The 17,351-nt window shown below is 35.0% G+C and overlaps 1 protein-coding gene across 1 annotated transcript in view; it reads left to right on the top strand.

The window, feature by feature from the left end:
* Nucleotides 1-225: 225 nt before the first annotated feature.
* Nucleotides 226-17,351, top strand: part of RTTN (rotatin) — an 88,471-nt gene continuing 71,345 nt past the window's right edge. Inside the window, exons 1-10 of the mRNA XM_074822842.1 lie at nucleotides 226-306; nucleotides 1,115-1,302; nucleotides 1,907-2,105; nucleotides 3,747-3,836; nucleotides 4,984-5,062; nucleotides 6,444-6,558; nucleotides 7,096-7,246; nucleotides 8,152-8,317; nucleotides 10,722-10,903; nucleotides 14,485-14,600. Of these exons, the coding sequence (XP_074678943.1) occupies nucleotides 276-306; nucleotides 1,115-1,302; nucleotides 1,907-2,105; nucleotides 3,747-3,836; nucleotides 4,984-5,062; nucleotides 6,444-6,558; nucleotides 7,096-7,246; nucleotides 8,152-8,317; nucleotides 10,722-10,903; nucleotides 14,485-14,600 (1,317 nt within the window). The 5' untranslated portion in view covers nucleotides 226-275. The remainder of the gene's footprint in view (nucleotides 307-1,114; nucleotides 1,303-1,906; nucleotides 2,106-3,746; nucleotides 3,837-4,983; nucleotides 5,063-6,443; nucleotides 6,559-7,095; nucleotides 7,247-8,151; nucleotides 8,318-10,721; nucleotides 10,904-14,484; nucleotides 14,601-17,351) is intronic.

Here is a 17,351-nt window from a genome sequence, read left to right as displayed (position 1 = left end):
CCCGTAGCGGGCGGGGGCGGGCTCGGCGCGGTGCTGCATGGGAGTTGTAGTTGCTTGTGCAGCCGCTGGCGCACTCCGCCGTTCCGCGGGGCGGGGGGTGGAGAGCTCCCAGCGTGCTTTGCGCGCAGCAGAGGACTGTGGCGGGAGCGGCGGGCCAAGCGGGAAGGGGGGCGGACTACGTTTCCCGAGGTGCACCGCGGCCGCCGTTGGCTAGGCGCGGCGGCTTAGCGGCGGAGCCGGCGCGGCGGTTGAATGCCGGCGGGGAGAGGGGCGCGATGGAGTTATCCTCGCTCGTCAGGAAGCTGGGTAACGGCTCCCCTCTCCCTCCCGCGGCGCCGGGCCCGGCTGCCGAGGGGCGCCGCGGCTGCCCCGCCCCTCCGCCGGACTGTGTGCAGGGGGGCGGCGGGGGGCCTTTCCCCCGCCCGCGTACAGCGCGGCAGGGGCTTCACCTGCGGAGCGGGCCCGCCGGTCGTGCGCGGGAGCCGGCTGCTGGCCGAGGGGGGCGGGGGAGCGCAGGGCTTCTGCCGTGGCGCTCGCGGAGCGCGGCTGGCGCTGCCCGGCCTCCGCTTCTACACGGCCCCCCACCCCCGGGCCACTCTCCAGTTTTCTGCCTTCTGCTTTTCCACTCGAATCCCCGCTGCAGGCGTGAAGGGGGCGGTGGGACGCGGTGATGCTTTCCTAGGAAGTGCCGAGGGCTTTCCCCTTCAGATATGGTGCCTGTCGATTCAGTTGGCTGGGGTAGTTTTTTGTCCGATTTCTGAGTCAGGCAGCTGACGGTATCCACTATATATTCTGGTAGAGGTTTTCCGAATTTAGTCGTGTGCTTTAAGAAGAAGGTCATGCTCCTGTTCTACATTTGGCACCAGATTATATCAGTATATTTTATAATACTTCACCGCTTTACACCACGTGAACAGACTTGATTCGTTTACTGCTGGCAAGTACAATCATATTTGTCTTCCTAGTAAGCGTAATACTGACAGCACAAAACCCAGCTTTTTTCACAGATCTTTGACACTTTTCTCTACTATTCTCTTTGTCCAAGTAAGAAATAAGTTATATCAGATGATTTTATGGGTTCTTTAACCCCCCTTTTTTTTTTTTTCTGGGGCAGGTCACGAACTGGCAGAGATAAGAGAACGATCTCTGAAGACTATTCTGTTTAAATTAGATCATAATTTGATTTCATATGCCAATCTGGTCCATGAAAAAGTGCTTTTCTGTAATCTTTTGGAGTGGTTCAATTTTCCAGTTGTACCACTAAAAGAGGAAGTACTAAATTTTGTGAACAGTTTGATCAAGGTATGACATACTAACATTTATTTATTTGAACTATATGTCTTTAGAATGCTGAAGCTAAATAAAACTGGATATTATTTGATTTTGTAGCTCCTTATAATGAGATTTTAGAGTGTTTTACAAAGACAGGAATAATAAAGTCACTATGTATAAACATAAATTAAAACAATTTGAGTGACTTGAAACGGGTCAGAGGGATAGCTGAAAAATATCATTCTTTCCTGGGTTTCTACTTTAGTTTCTCTGCTTTTTCTGATTTGTGTTTAATTTCTTATTTGGGACGTGATTTGCAGCTAAGCATTTGCACTGTTCCTGGAAAGTGAAGATTTGAACAATGGTGCAACTTCAAAAAAGTTGAGAAAAAAATTGCAGAAATTTCAAAGATCTCAGATTCTTACATTGTTGTGTTTTAATCACTAAACAGCAGCTATGCAGAGGAAAAAAAGCCCCATCCTTGATACTGATAGATGGCCTAAACACATAAAGACAAAATATAACTCAAGTTTTGATTACCTTCCCTTGCCCACTGCACTGTCCCATCCTGTTCCCCCCCCGGAGACCTTGACGCTCCTCAGGCTAACTTTGTCAGGTATTTGTCCTAATGTAGCATCCACCTGCTGCCCAGAAAATGATTGGAATTGGTGCAGTGGAATTCTTCTCTCAGCTTCGTCCCAATGTGGATCCAAACTTGCAGGCCATAATTGATGGAATTGTGGATGGACTGTTCTTCCTTCCTTCTGGACTTCCTTCTAGTTCTGTGTCAGTATGTTATCAAACTCGGTCTCAGCCTTCAGTAGATCAACCAGGTAAATTACATGTTTTGAAGTGTGGTTTATTTAAAATGAAAATAAAATAAATGAAAAGCTTCTAGGCTATGAAAAGCCGTTGTTTTCAGGCATAGTAGGCAAATTATTACTTGGAGATCTGTGAACCATACGATAAGCAGATTCTGCCAGAGAAAGTGTGATCTTAGCTAAATCAGATAGTGCCCTTCATGTAATGGAATTCTCTGCACAAGAGCAGTCCTGTAGTTTGTAGTTGGACCTCTATCCATTTCTTGTGTGTGTAATATCTGTTTGCTATAATGTAAAAAGGGCATGACACAGGAGTAACTTCCAAAGACAGTTTTGTGGCAAGTGTAGCAACTTTGAACAAATCTGTAATTAAGCCAGTATGCCTTGCTGCTTTTCTTTGCACAGTAGACTTTACCTTTGAGAGCAATTCATATCTTAAAAAAAAAAAAAAAAAAAAAAAAAAAAAAGGAAGCAATAAGTGATCCTAGTAGGATGATTTTTGAAACTACATTAGTTGTATGCACTATCTCATTAGTTTTGGATAAGTATTTGCCATAGAAAAATACGTAAACTTTGTTTAAAATTTCATGTTATGTCTGAAGTGCTTCACACATATGTGAAGTGCTATTACTTGATTCTGTTATCTAGCTTATTATCTGTCTGTTACAATGATTTACAGTGCCTCTTGGATGTAGTCAAGAAATAAACCCATGTGGTTCTTCTCTTCTGCCTTAAAAATTTTAGCACAAAGTATAGAGGAAAAAATTACGTGTGGTGGAGGTCCTTACTTCATCCTCCTCGTTCTTGTGGGAAAGACACTGCTCTTGTACTGCATGGTGTAGTAATGGCCATACTTCTGTCCCTCATATGGTGCAATCACAGAGATAAAAGTAATTTTCCTGTGGTTTCTGCAGCCTGTCTAATGCTTGGGAGTTTTAGTTTGCTAGAACTATGCGGTGCTGGTGATCATTTTTCTTTTTCTTTGTTCCTCCCTTTGCCCACGTAGGGGCAGATTTTTACCTAAGATTGCCACAGTATGGGGAATAACAGAATAATTTTTTACATATGCATTCTTAAGATATATCTTTTTGAAACTACCCAAATGGGGTATTATACATAATTTCTACTTATGCCGTAAATTATATGCATGTGCGGATTAAATAATCTTAATGCTTAGTAACAGGAGTGTTGTATTTTTCTTTCTATTTCAACTTCAGTTACTGCAAAAAATTGTAAACTAACAATCTGGGCATTATCTAGTTTGATCCTTTGAACCAAATGTTACGTTCTGGAGAGATTGCTTTTAATGTTACATACAAACTGTATAACAAAATATACACAAGGTGTATTAATTACATGTATTTAATAATATGCGTTTTATACACAGGGGGGGCAGTTTTTCAGGTGACCTGAAAAGACAGCAGTTTTGGTAGAAAAAAGTTTTAAGGAGTTAATTTAAGAAGTTAGTTTTATTACTACATAGGTAAATTAGAGGAAATGATTTTTTTGGCTGCCAGTTCTCCATCAGGCAATAAGTTTTATGTAATTGGTTTTGTTATGGCTTGAAAAGCATGAAGATAAATTGAGTTTTGCTTTTGGTCGTGGGGTTTTTTTTAGGGTACATTTTTTAAACTTACCCTTTATTTGTTTTAGTTCTGCCTCAAGAGGAATTATTCACTGGGTATTTTTGTCAAGGTAGAAGTCATCTGCTGCAGTTAGAAATGCCTCCCAAAAGAACAGTTGGTATGTATAGTTATAAACCAAGAATATGTTAATTAAGGAAAGTGCTTAGACTTGTAATTTAGGTTGAATTCCATTACAAATGTTATTATTGGCTATTCTTTTTCCTGTTTTTATTCTGTGAAACCTAGTATCACAGAAACTACAATTATAATGCTTATAAAAATGACATCAATCTTAATAGATCTTTCTCATTTCTAGTAAATAACGTAACTCTTTGGAGTATGTAAAGTATATCAAAATATGCTGTAATTTTAAAAATTATTTAAATTGATACTGTTTTTCAGAAGATCTGTGTTCCATAATAAAAGTGGCTGGTTAAGAACCTTTTTATTTCAACAAAGCTTTGTATGAAGTACCTTTCTACTTTTCAGAAAACTAGGTTAGGTGCTTTAGAAATCTTTACCTTCTGTCTGAATGAAAACCTGTGTTATGCTTTTATTTTTTGTCAGTAAAGTGATATGAAATGTTTCACTGACAAACACAGACCAATATTACTTTGGCAAGTTTTTGCCTGTACCAATATACTAGTAGCAGTTCACAGGAGAGTGTCATATTTAACATACAATATGGTGCTGAGGACTGAATTTTAAAATATGGCTTTGTAGTTACTGTATGTAAATCACCAGACTACTTTTTTAGCAGTGTATCAGCTATCTTTACAAATGCACAGTAATAATTACAAAATTTAAGCTAAAAATATCTTTAAAGTTACGTTAGTTAGAAAGTTGTGTCATAATTTAGTAACAACTATAATTTCTACTGCTTTAAGAGTAAAAGCATGAGGTCAATTTTCCATTCTTAGAGATCATGCTAATAGATATTCTTTTGTAGCAGAGCAAAATTATAATTTGATTGAAAGTATGATGTGGGGGATCGAGTACTCTTCCACTAATTGTGTGTTTTCTATTTGCTAAATCTTTCTTCAGTAAATGTATTTCCTTTTGATTTGAGATGGCCTTAGTATTTTTTTGGTGTTGCTGAAAACTCTCATTAGAAGCACTTGAGTTTGTGCAAGTCTATATTTAGTAGGTGTTTATTTCAGATAGTGTATAGTTCGTAAGTTTTTGACTTTGTCATGGAAATAAACAGTGTAATACTTCTATAAAGTATACTCCAAAGTACTCGTGCTCCTTTTTTTTTTTTTCAGTGAAATGCTTGAAATTTTCCACATTTCCTTGGCTGACTCTGACTTCAACAGATAGACATGTTCTTTCATCAAATGAAAGGTATAGTAATAGAAACATTACAGTTTGCTTGTAGCTTTTATTTTTCTTGCGTAAGAATGGTTCTAAATTTCTGTCCTTCTGCATCGTTAGACCGTTTCTGTAAGTAACCGAATGAGTTAATTTTTGACAAATAATCATACAAGCTGCGCTGAAGTTGGGCAGAACAGATAAACATTGAGTTGTAATAGGACAGGTTTTCTGTTAATGTCGCACTCCATTCATTGTGTTTAATTCAGAGTACATTTTTTTTTTTATTCATGACACTTCAGTCTGTCTTCTAAATTTCTCAAGTGGATCAAAGATTTCACTCAGTTAATTTTAGAGCAAGCTAGAATAAAATCATTATTTACTTTACCCCCACAGCCACTTGGCAGAGAAATCCGTGCTTTCAGTAGTAGCTTAACTGGGTTTAGGCCAATAAGTTTAGGTACAATGCCATACCCGAGTGTCATTCAGATCACCTTTCTGCAGTGATTTTTTTGTTGTTGTTTTGTTTTTAACTTTCATTTAGAAAAACAGTGTTTGAAGGGGTCCGAGGAAAAGTTCTGTAGTTGGGATTCATTATGAGTTAACACAGAGTTGTGATAGGTTTCTAGCATGCCAGCAATGCAGTATCATGGACTTGGACTATTTAACAAGTCTACTCTAACTGTAAGCTTTCTTGTAATAGGTTGGTTTGTTGTTTTTTTTTTTTTCCCCTTTCAAAAGATCTCTGAAGCTGGAAAACCTCTTTAATGTTTAATCTCTTCTATGTCTAACTCTAGAAAAAGAACACAGATCCTTAAAACTGGACTTGTTTGGTTTTTTTTTTTTTAAATGGTTTCAGAAACAGTGGTTCTGAAACAATAAAAATAGAAAAAAGGGAAGTAGAATACCCAAAAGGTTCTTATTACTAATATACATATTAGAGAACAGCTAATACATTTCTTCCTTTGTGTAACTTCTCACATACGTAATTCAAGTGCTTTTAAGTTGTATGTGAACCTTAGTAATGAAAGAAACTTTCTTATTGGTAAGAGTTAGATTACTTACGGTATGCCACTGAGATAATCACTAGCTTCACAGGGAATTTCCAGACTTTCTTATCTTAATTTCAAATTCAGAATCAATTAAGTTATTTCTCTCTGGGAACTTAATTTTACATGTGCTTTGATAACAGCTGGAATTGAGTTTGTTCTTTATTGTGTACAGAATTAACATACCTAAGGAATAATTCAAGTTTAAAAATGGTACGACGATAGAATTACATCTTTTTTTTTTTTTTCTTTAGAATCTTCAGTGTTGTGATTATAACTTTCTTGTAAAGGCTTGTTCAAGCTAATGATTACTCGTTGGGTTTTTTTGGTTTTAATACATATTTAAATATGAACTGCATTTTTAGCTCTTTGAGAAGTAACAACCAGAGTTTAATTTGGAGTACGTGTGAGCTTCTTCAGGATGTGATTATGCAAGATTTTCCTGCTGAGATCTTCCTTCAAAGGCCAAAGATTGTACAGGCAAGAATTCACATAAAGTTTAAGGTTTTTACTGTGCTATGGTATAAATCGTGCCAAGTAAGAATTGTTGTAAATGATACAATTTGTTTCTAAACAAAATAGCTAAACAAAAGTTCCTTTATGTAAACTCTAGGTGCATGGAAAGGGGAAAATTAGCTATATATTGTGTTTAGAAAGTTACTTGGTTGTAATAACGTATATTTCTAATCAGTAATGAACTGCGTTGTGAAGTAATACTTTTTTTCTTCTGGATAAGATAAAATTGTCTCACTGTCATATGCACACCCTCTAATGGGGTCCCATAATGAAAGTAGTGACTTTATTGAAAATACGGTGAGGAACTCAGCTTTGTCCTTAGGACTGATAGTCTTGCATTCAGTAGGAAAACAGTAGTCAAGCTTATTTATTCTTTGCTGTGATTTTTAAACACTTAGAAATATTTGTGAACTATATTTAGTGCAAGACTCTTGCTGCCATGGTTGTTCATGAAGGTGCATTAATGTTCAGATACCAGTGTTGATGGTTTTGTATTTGCAGAGCCTTTTGTCTCTGCTAAACCTGGCTTTTGGAGGAGATGGAAGACATCGGTTAGCTTTGCAGGCTGTGTCATGCCTGCAACAGTTGTGCATCTTCTTGAGAAGCAGACTTAACTTTCACAGAGATCCAAGTTTTGCTTCCACAGAGCAAGGCAGGTATTTTTAAGTATTTGAAATACTATTGTGTTTTTGCTGCAGGTAAGACTGTCTAAAATGATTAAAAAAATAAAAAAGCCAACCCACAACTTTATAGCAAATGTAGTCTTTTGAAACTCTTTTGCTAAATTATGGTGTTTAGTACTATTCATGTTAGTAAATATTTTTGAATGCTTGCATTATTTTAAAATACTTATTAATTTTTACAATTGCCTGTGATTCTCCATTCATCAACTTTTCCCAGTATCCAACTGTTTATATGTCAGCAGGAGAGGGATTTTTAAAATTTAAAACTAAATGAAATCTGTAAAATAAGTGGGCAGAGTTTCAGAAAAGTTTTCAAGCTATTAGTGCTTAACAATTTAGTTACTAATTTCATGAGCTATGTTAATTTTCTTTTTTTATTCTGATGGCTGAAAATAGTTTAATCATTGCTTTGGATTTTACAGTCATTAGGGCTATTTTACAATGTTCTTAATGCTTAAATATTGTAGATTTAATAGTGTAGATTAGTTATAATATTCCTGTTTCCATTTTGTCAGCTGAATTTAATCAACTTTGTTTCTGTAAATTGCCACTATATTTGGTGTCTTAATAAATGATATTGGCTGTTTTTTGCTAATTCAGTTATAATGTCAACAAATCCAATAGTCTTAGTCAGACACTATGTTTGTATTTTTAAAACTCAAGATTTATGATTCAACTGTAATTTTCAGTTTTTTGCCTTGGAATTGAGTTTCCAACCTCTGCTACTTGCTAGTGATAGGTTGTCCTAGCTTGCCAGTATTTACTTAGTGTTTTCCATATCCTATCTTAGTTACTTTTACCATTACTTCACTCTAGTATCTTTCAGGATAATGGATTCCACTAACAGAAAATATATGATTTGTGTTACATAAAGGCACAGCTTCCCACAATTCATCTATATCTTACTGTCAAGAAGCAAGAGGTCCTCCTCGTTCTCAGAATCCATCACCTGGAAGTAGTAGCCCTCGGCCATCTGTGATTGGCCGGACAGTTCAGCGTCCTAGAGGAGATGGTCAAGATTGGGATGCAGCATCTTCCAGGTGAATAAAATAGGAAATAAATTAAAAATTATTAGTATAAGATTAAACAGTTAATTCTTTTAACTGGCGTTCAGAATACATAGGATCAGTTTTACCTGCCATATTCTGTAGCGAACCAACATTTTTAACGCAGTCTCTTACTATTAATTGTTATTGCTTGTGCAGGTAAGACACAGAAAAGTATTTATTCAGACTCTTGCTGTAAAGTCAGGGTTTTTTCTTTTTCCTCAGCAGATGATCCCATAAGTTCTCTTAAGTTGAATGGCCATGCCATAGGTAACAGTGTACAGTATTGTCAAAAATGCTATGCTGTATAAAGATTTCCATTAAAGTCTTTAAACTTTGTTTTTAAATCTGACAACAAATTTCAGTTGTATAACATCTAAAAATTCTACTCCAATGTGAAATTATGAATTGTCTGCATACCCTCAAAATGTTGAGGTTTTTGTTTCTGTGTGGTTTTGTTACTCACCTTGACACAACAGACATAAAGCTGCTGTTCAAGAACCAATGTCTTCTAGTATGTGGGAATTTAATAGTTCTTGTGAATTCCTCCTGTGTGGCTGTTGGTAGTTCTTTTGAGTCTCTATGGCATATTGGCTTAGTGATTGAGAAATTCCTACCTATTCAAATAGACTGTGATACTACAGATGAGAATAGCTCACACAGTTAATTGTAAATGCATCTAGAGAGTCATTATGTTAAAAGGTTATTTTTACTCATCTTAAGCCTAATATATTCATTTTTTATTAGGTAACTAATATGGCACTGTAAATGAACTCCAGGTTTTATGCAGTCTGGGATGTGACCATTTTCCCAAATTGAACAGTTAACAGCATAGTAGTAGCTGGTGTATGTTGTGCAAGAGATAGGGATGGCCTGGCTATCATTGTAGTAAGGAAATCTAAATAAGAGTAAGCACTAGTTGATGTGGTGATGAGACATCTACAAACCAGGGAGTGGTAATTTATTAAAAGTATAAGGCCATATTATGAGTTGTTCATGACTGTATACTTTTATCTCCTTGCATCTTGTGTGCTGCAATAGAGCTCATTTCTTACAAAGATATAATTTAGCCCAGAGACAGCATGAAGAAAAACATGATGTTGAATAGAAAATATGATAGAGGGAAATGACTATACTGTTACTCTGATGTTGCTGATTTTGATATGTAAGAGCTGCTTTCAGTGAATTTTGTCTTTTTCAACATAATTTTAAAAGAAATTGTTTATTGCCATTCTATATGTAACTCTTCTTTTTCCTTGTTCTTAAATCTTGAGACTCTTCAATCTATCTGTTTGTCTGTTTCAAATTCTGCCTGGAAACTTAACCTTTCCTCTTCTGAATTGTTTTTATGATTGATACCTCTCCTTCCTTACCCTCTGGTAAGTGCAGTCAGAACCACTACGTGTTGGTGAACTCTTCTATTTTTCTTATAGTCTTTTATCGACCTCTTAAAATCAGTTGGGCTTTAAATTTGTAATTGCTGTTCTTTAGACATCTTTTTTGTTTAGTTAGACAATATAATGTAACACAGTCATGCCACAATTCAGTTTCTTCAGCTTGTTTAATAATAAAAAAAGCAACCAAACAGAAAACAATTATAGAAGTCATACAAGTTTTTAAAGCAATTCAAGATTGCTGAATGTTGTTTAGGATAAGAAAAAACATAAAAAACCATTTGTTCTGAGTTGTATTAATTATAATGCTGCCAATAGAATTATTTGTGAAAACAGTTGAAAAATAACAAAATTATGAACTATATATAGCTCATACTCTTAAATAATTATATATATAATAACTATGTGTATATTTTCTAGTATACACTTGATTGCACTTAAGGCTTTCTTGGCCAGGGGAATATTTTTTTGTTTTGCAGTGGGCAAATAAGTCCTACAGGCTTAAACATAGGGCACACTTAATTATCCTTCTAAGGATTCTTGTGGCTAGCCTCATAGAATGGTTTTAATACAGTAGGTATAGTTCAGGCTGAAATTTCATTTAGTAAGTGGCCTTGCTTCAAGCAACTGATAGACTTTGTTCATCAAAGATAACGTTTCAAATCAGCTGATTTTTCTTTTGCAATACCGTATTTGTTGCATGTGTATTTCTTCCAGTACACATTTCTAAGTGCATTTGAAGATGACTGCCAAAACAGTAGACATTCACTTGTGATGCTTCCAATTCTGACATTTAAAAAAATAGCCAAACAAAGTTCCCCTCTTCATGCAGCACTGGTGGATAGAGAGAAAGATTGTGGTGGAAGGTAGGATATGCATTAAGGAAGGACGACATTAGAATACTTGATGCTCTTTTTAACATCTATACATATATGGGTTTTCTCTTCCAAAGAGTTAACTATGTCTCCTTTTTTTAATTTGTTTTGTTTGTTTGTTGTTTTAAGTGGAAACAGTACTCAAGCAAATGCAAACTCCAGAATCTCTCTGCACTCCCCACTTGATGTAGGACATATTGACCTACCAGATACTGAAAATGAGGACACTTTGGAATTACAGATGAAGCAGCTTAGCCTTCCTCAGTTCTGTGTTTCCATCTTGGAAAATGCAATACCTCTTCTAAGAACAGGTGAGACAGTTTTAAATTAAGTATCTCATTTGCGTATCCTTCCCATCTTTAGTACAAACCTCTTCTGAAGTTAGTATTATGAGGTAGGTACCTCAAGTAAATAAGGTACATATGATTACTGATGATAGGTATAATGGTTCTTTTCTAGGGAATTTGTTCAGGTCGTAAAACTTGAATCTTCTGGTTGATTTCCAGAATTGCTGCAGAAACTTCAAGTGCTTTTTACAGATGGTGGGCAGTAGTGGTAGGAAGAAGTGGGTGTGTGGTGAAAAAAAATGATGTGGCTGGATAAAATGTCATTCAAGAAAATTAATAAATAACCACACTTAACAAAATGTTTCCTGATCTCCTTGAGCATAGAGTTTTCCTCCTGTTCAAGAAATAATAAACAAAATTTCTGGAAAAACATTTGTTTTTATTCTTATGAATGCAGTAACAAATTATATTATATTATATATTATATAATCATGTTTTAAGAAACATAAGTAATGATAGTCTCATTGCAACTAATGATTTTTATTTTAACTTACAAAGTTTCTAAATTGCAAAACCTTTTCGAAGGACAGTCTTTTTGCTCTTAGGTTGCCTAAAATAGTGTTTAGTTGAAAAACAATGTCGTTCAAAATGAGTGTTGGTAAATGTGGTAGGGTTTTCAAATACAGGAGCTGAAAATGTATATTCATCTATGACTAGAATACTACAAATTGTTTAATATACCTGTCAACATTTCCTGAGCTGAGTAGAGGCTTTAACTTATAAGAAATTGTATGAAATATGTATGAAACTTTCATTTACTGTTGTTTTTATGATTGTTTATAACTTTTTATGATTTTCTGTTCTGTCACGCAATACTAATTTACTTGTCCTGTTTCATAGTAACAGCATTAATCTGTCCACTGGAAAAGTATTCAATCCTCACTCTTTTTGGTAATAAACCAAACTAAAATAAATGCAAGTTTTGTTTCCTCTTTCAGAATAGTGATATTTAAATATTAATCCTTGACAAGCACATTCATGACTGCTAGCATCTTCTCCAGTTTTACACTATAAATAAAAGAGAAAATGTGTATTCTATGTTTTCCATTTCTGGCACATGTCACTTCAAATCTGCAGAGTTAAAATATAGTGAGTTTTTCCATCTTTCAAGACTCTTTCTGTGCAGCTTATCATAGAACTAAAATAGTTTTTTTTCAGATGAAGTTGATCTATCTTTGTTTCTCTTGCCCTCAGTTTTTTTACATTTTTAAAACTCTACTAGATGATATCTCTTCTTTCTTTCACTGTGCTGTAATGAGACATAGATTGTAAAAACTAATATTTTTATCGTGTTCCCATTGATCTGAAATCCTGTGATCTGATGATTTTACGATGATACTGTGAGACAGTGACACACAGTAACACACTTTCTCATGTGGTTGTATTTGCTGAATTCTTTTCCTCAGTAAAATCAACGGGCACTAACATTATTATCACCTTATATGATATATATGGTATAAATTACTTTATCCAGTATTTGAAACATTTTCTTCTAAATGTTAAAATTACTGGATAAAGGAAAACCAAGCTTACTGTAAAATTTGCTTTCTTATATTTTACAATTTAACATATATTTTAGTTAAGCTCAAATTCTGTTTCTTGTGGAGATGTTCACTGGAATTTTTCTTCCTTTGTGCTGACCTGTTTTGTGAGTGAAGTAATTTCAGAAATAAATAGTGGTATGGGTTGTACGTTTTTCGGTTTTGTGGTTTTTATTTTTTTGTGATCAGTTTTAAGCTACCATATTTGTTTGAAGTGTTAATACTGCTGTCTTGCATGCAATTATTTAAATCTGAACAGCAAAAGTTTTGTTTTACAGTCATTAATTATATCTGTCTTGCTATGCATTTAGTAATAATAAACTCTTAGCACATACTAATTGCCATAGGTGTTGGGAAAAGAGTATTTTGCCCTTATATTCATGTAAGAGTATGATGGAATGAACTTGCATGTCTATAGATCATGACAGCTACAGCAAAGTGTTGTTGCAGGTGTTATGTTTAGTTAGTAACTTAAAAATATTTCTGAAACTGTAACTCCAATTAAAACCACCATTATTTAATACTTACATTATAATGGAGAAATTTAGTAAGTCACCTTTCAAATGTTTTAAGCACAGAAATTTCATTAAGAATTTGCAAAATAGTTGCGAAGAGAGAAAAAGTGCTTTTCTGAGTTTTCAGGCATATACTCTTCAAATTGGCAATGTTTTGCCTAAAATAAATGGAAAACGACACTTCTGTGAGATAGCTAAAAGCAAGCTTTCAGAAGGGCCCTGTGCCATTCTCTGCCATATGCTCACTCAGAACAGATCCCTTAGGCTGCAAATTGCGTGAGCTGTGGTCAGTGTCACTACATATGTAGTCACACACATATTTATATATTTTCTCAAGTATATCAACAAGGCTTCTACAGTGTCTAAAATTTATAAAAGATAGAAAAAGTGACAAAGAAATTAGTATTTAATCAGAACAAGCAGTAGACCTTGCTTTTTTTTTTTTTAAACGGACTTTGAAGGATGCAAATTTTTTATGGTAGTTAAAAAATAAATTGGAAATTCAATAGTGTTGTGTGAAATCCATCCATGGTTTTAAATAGAAACATACCATCAACAAGTAACTAAGTCAATAGTTGCACTAAATTAAGTATCTGGGGGGAAACTGTCACTGTAGGGTTCCCTAGGCTGCCAGACAGTTTTGGCATCTTCTGTTCTATGAGGTTGAAAATATTTGGTCTGGCTTCAGATATTCTGCCTTGTTCTTCACAAAACCTTCTAGCCTTTGACTGCTTCTCTGTAGTCTCATTATCTGTGGACATTAGGGGGAAGTTTGTATTTGTAGTAAATGTAGGCTGTAAATGTTTAAGCTTGGTCCAGGTTTCTTTGTGGCCCTGTGTTCAAGAATAAAACCGTACAAAGTATAAAAGTTGCTAATAGACAGACCAGATTAATCTTCTTATTAAGAGATACAGAGTCAGAAGGAGCAATGAAAATGAATAAATATCAGCCTAAAAATAAGGGTGGAAAATTGTTATGGAGAAAAGTACAAGTGGATAAAGTAGGTGTTCATCTCCTTGTCTTTCAAAAGAAGGTCTCAAACAAAATAATCCAGGAGGACAGCCACTCCTGCTATACTTCAAATGCAGATTAACAAGAGTAGGTAATATTTATGGAAGGACTGTAACCTAGCTGTCTCGGTAGGGGAAATAAGTGACTTTATTCTGAACTTCAAAGAAATCCAGTAATTGGATTTACAGCTGTAATAAAGTTTATGTAGTACTATAGGATTTAAGGAAATGCAGGTTTTTTTCAAGTATAGGATTGCTTTAATCTCTTCTATTGTGATTTTGGCTAGTTGTTGTATTCCATGATTCAAAACTATTGGTGGTTGAGGGCAGTTAGCATTAGTTTAGTAAAAATGTATAGGAAAATTAAAATATCAGAATTTCCGATTTAGACTAATCCCTTGTTCAGAATGGTGTTTTCAGAATATCATGATATAATATTTTGTCTGTATTTGAATTTATCCTCTCATTTGCCTTCCTAGGCAGTAGGAGAGTGACAATGGAAGTTCTTGACTTACTTGTTGAAGACATGTTCCTTATTGGTGATGCAATTTCTGAAAATGTTTGGGAAGATGATAGCCTTTTTGCATTGGAATTGGTAAGATTCTTTAGTATTTGATCAGCCATATTTAACAGTCTGCTTTTATAAGCCTCTGACATTTTCTGGAGTGATTCATATATATAATGTTCTGCTGAGCTACCCTTTTGAAAATTTTAAGTAGTTTATTTCTAGTTCTATCACTGGCACATTATTATTTTTTTTAAATGTAGGTCCTTTTACCAGATGATACTTCACCTTAAGAAAATAAGTAATAAATTTTGTCTTGTAGTGGAAGGCTGTTAAGCAGCTATTGAGAGAAACACGTGTAGGGAAGGGCATCTGAGGGAAAAGTACTGACTACAAATGTTGGAGTCCAATTTGATGTAGATGACAACTTCCACTTTCCTTACTCCGCATAAACTATCTCTTTAAAATTAGGGAGATAACTGTTTAGATCCAAGACTGGGATTGTAAGATACATGGTATCCATTTCCTACACAGGACCTATAGATCCCTGCACAGATTTCAGCTATCCTTAACTCTGTTGCTTAGCTGGGAAAGAAAGGCGAAGGCTTTTTGGCCCAGGAGAGATTCAAAGTGTTAAGGTGCTGTTGACCAAACAATTTGAATTGCTGAAAATGCATACCTGAGTACAGCTGAGAGTTGTTACATACATGAAATATCAAATTAGTGAATAATAGATGAAATAACAACGGCCAACTTACTTTTTTGAAGACAAGTGAAAGCTGAAGCATAAGCCAGCATGGCTTATGCATGTAAAAAACATACCAGAGTTGGAGACTGAAGCTTGTCTAATAACTTAAGTGTAGTATTAAATGCACATGACTTAAGTTAGAATTCATGCAAATACCACTGAATATGAAAAAAAGGTATTGCAATAATTATTAACATATTACTGTAGGCTTCCCTATTCTCTATCTCAAAACATATTATTTATAGGACCTAGCAGTGAATGAGAACTTTTTTCTTTGCGTTTAATGTACTGATCTGTTAAAATCTTATAATTGATCAACATCAAGTCAGTACTGAAGATTCCTCGCAGAACACTTAATCGAAGAAGCTTAATATAATCTTTTGTCTAGTTGTTGTATGACCTGCATCAGTATATTCCATTGCATATAATTCTGTCAAAATAAAGTAGAAACTGTGAGCATTATGACATGTACATCATACTGTTTGTTGTTAGTAGGTTAATGTTTGTCTTCAGGGACAAGTAAAAACTGCAAATAAGCTGGGTAATCATATACAATTACATTGATTTTGAAAAGAAAAAAAAGCTTTGCTGATATAACTTTGTTCCATTGGTAGAACTTTGAGATTTATTAGTAAAATACTATTCAGGTATAAAATTCACCTCCCGTTGAAAGTTATGAATCTCCATCAATTTGTGATGTAGAGCTGGAGTGTGCAGCGTAGTTCAATAAAGCTAATTTTGATAAAGCAATTGCAAGGCAGGAGATAAAAACAGCTCTTCATCTTTCTTAGTGTTTGAGTAAATAAAAACTGAATGGACAATTGTAGAAAACAACTGTTAAACTTACAATTATATTGTTTAGTACTGGATCAAATAAAATGTCTTTTATCAGAACTTGACTGTTTTTAGAGTTGTTAGAGCAAGCATGTTTTCTAAGCACTGAAGCCTTTGTGTTTTGTATTGGCTCCAAGGGAAGGAGGTCATGTGTCTCCTTTCTATGAAACTTGAAAGCATTTCTTGCATCACTTTATTGCTTTATGTTTCTTTGTTTATCCAATTTTAAAACTCTGCACTGGAATATCTTTGTGAAAAGTAGGTATTTTGGAAATCAAAAATACTTAAGTTTGTAATTGTATGTATTTTAATCATGTTTTTATGCTTCCTTCCTTCCAAGTAAAATTTTTACTCTTTTTCCAGTTTTGTCATGTGTACTTAAGTGCAGTTTGATTCTGCCATGTCAAAAAGGTAGATACTGCAGATTGCTGTAGCCCATTAGCTTTTTTGGATCACTAGCTTTGACAGTCATCCCTGTCTCAGGGAGGAATAAACTTTGAATCTACTGTTGATTTGAGACTTCATGGTCTTGAAGCAGGGGCTCTTCCTGCCTCTGCAAACTGTAGCAGGGCAGAGAGAAACTTAGTTTTTTGAACTCATGAAGACGAAAATGAATCCTTTTCATTTTACTTTTCAATAACTTGTGTTGATAATTACTTTAAAAGACTGATTTTAATCAATTGCTTCTTGTCATTTTCTTCAACTGCAACTGTGTTGAGTCAGAAAAATAGTGCTTAATTGCTGAACAGTGATTATCAATTTCTGGAATTAATAAGTTAAATCTCACATGTGCTATTGCCTTCTTAATCATGATTTGGCATTCCAAAACTGGCAACTGAAATTAATTCTAGTTTTGTTCCAGTCCCTTTAAGTACCTGTCTTTTTCAGGCAACCAAAATTCTGGAAGCTAATTTTGTTTTCTCTGGTGTCAATGAGCTGTATTTATCCAAATGACAGTGATTCTTGAGTAGGATTTTACATCATCTGAGAAATGTGCTGCTGTTTACTTTGAGAATGAATAGTCATAAAAGCCATTTGATGTTCTCGAAGTTTGGATTGTGAGTTGTTGCTTTATTTATTTATTAATTTTTAAGGTAGAGCTTTATTAGCAGGTTCAAACCATCCCTTAATATTTCAATATTAAAAGTGAACGTCAAAATAGTTAACATTCCCAAAGTTCAAAAGTATAGCGAGCAGGAATTAGGGAAAAAAAAAAGGGGCGAGAGAAGAATAACCTGTAATGGATAATTACTGACCAA

Source organism: Strix aluco, chromosome 1 (assembly GCF_031877795.1).
Source record: "Strix aluco isolate bStrAlu1 chromosome 1, bStrAlu1.hap1, whole genome shotgun sequence".
Taxonomy (NCBI): Eukaryota; Metazoa; Chordata; class Aves; order Strigiformes; family Strigidae; genus Strix; species Strix aluco.
This window is presented reverse-complemented; position numbering and strand designations above follow the sequence as displayed.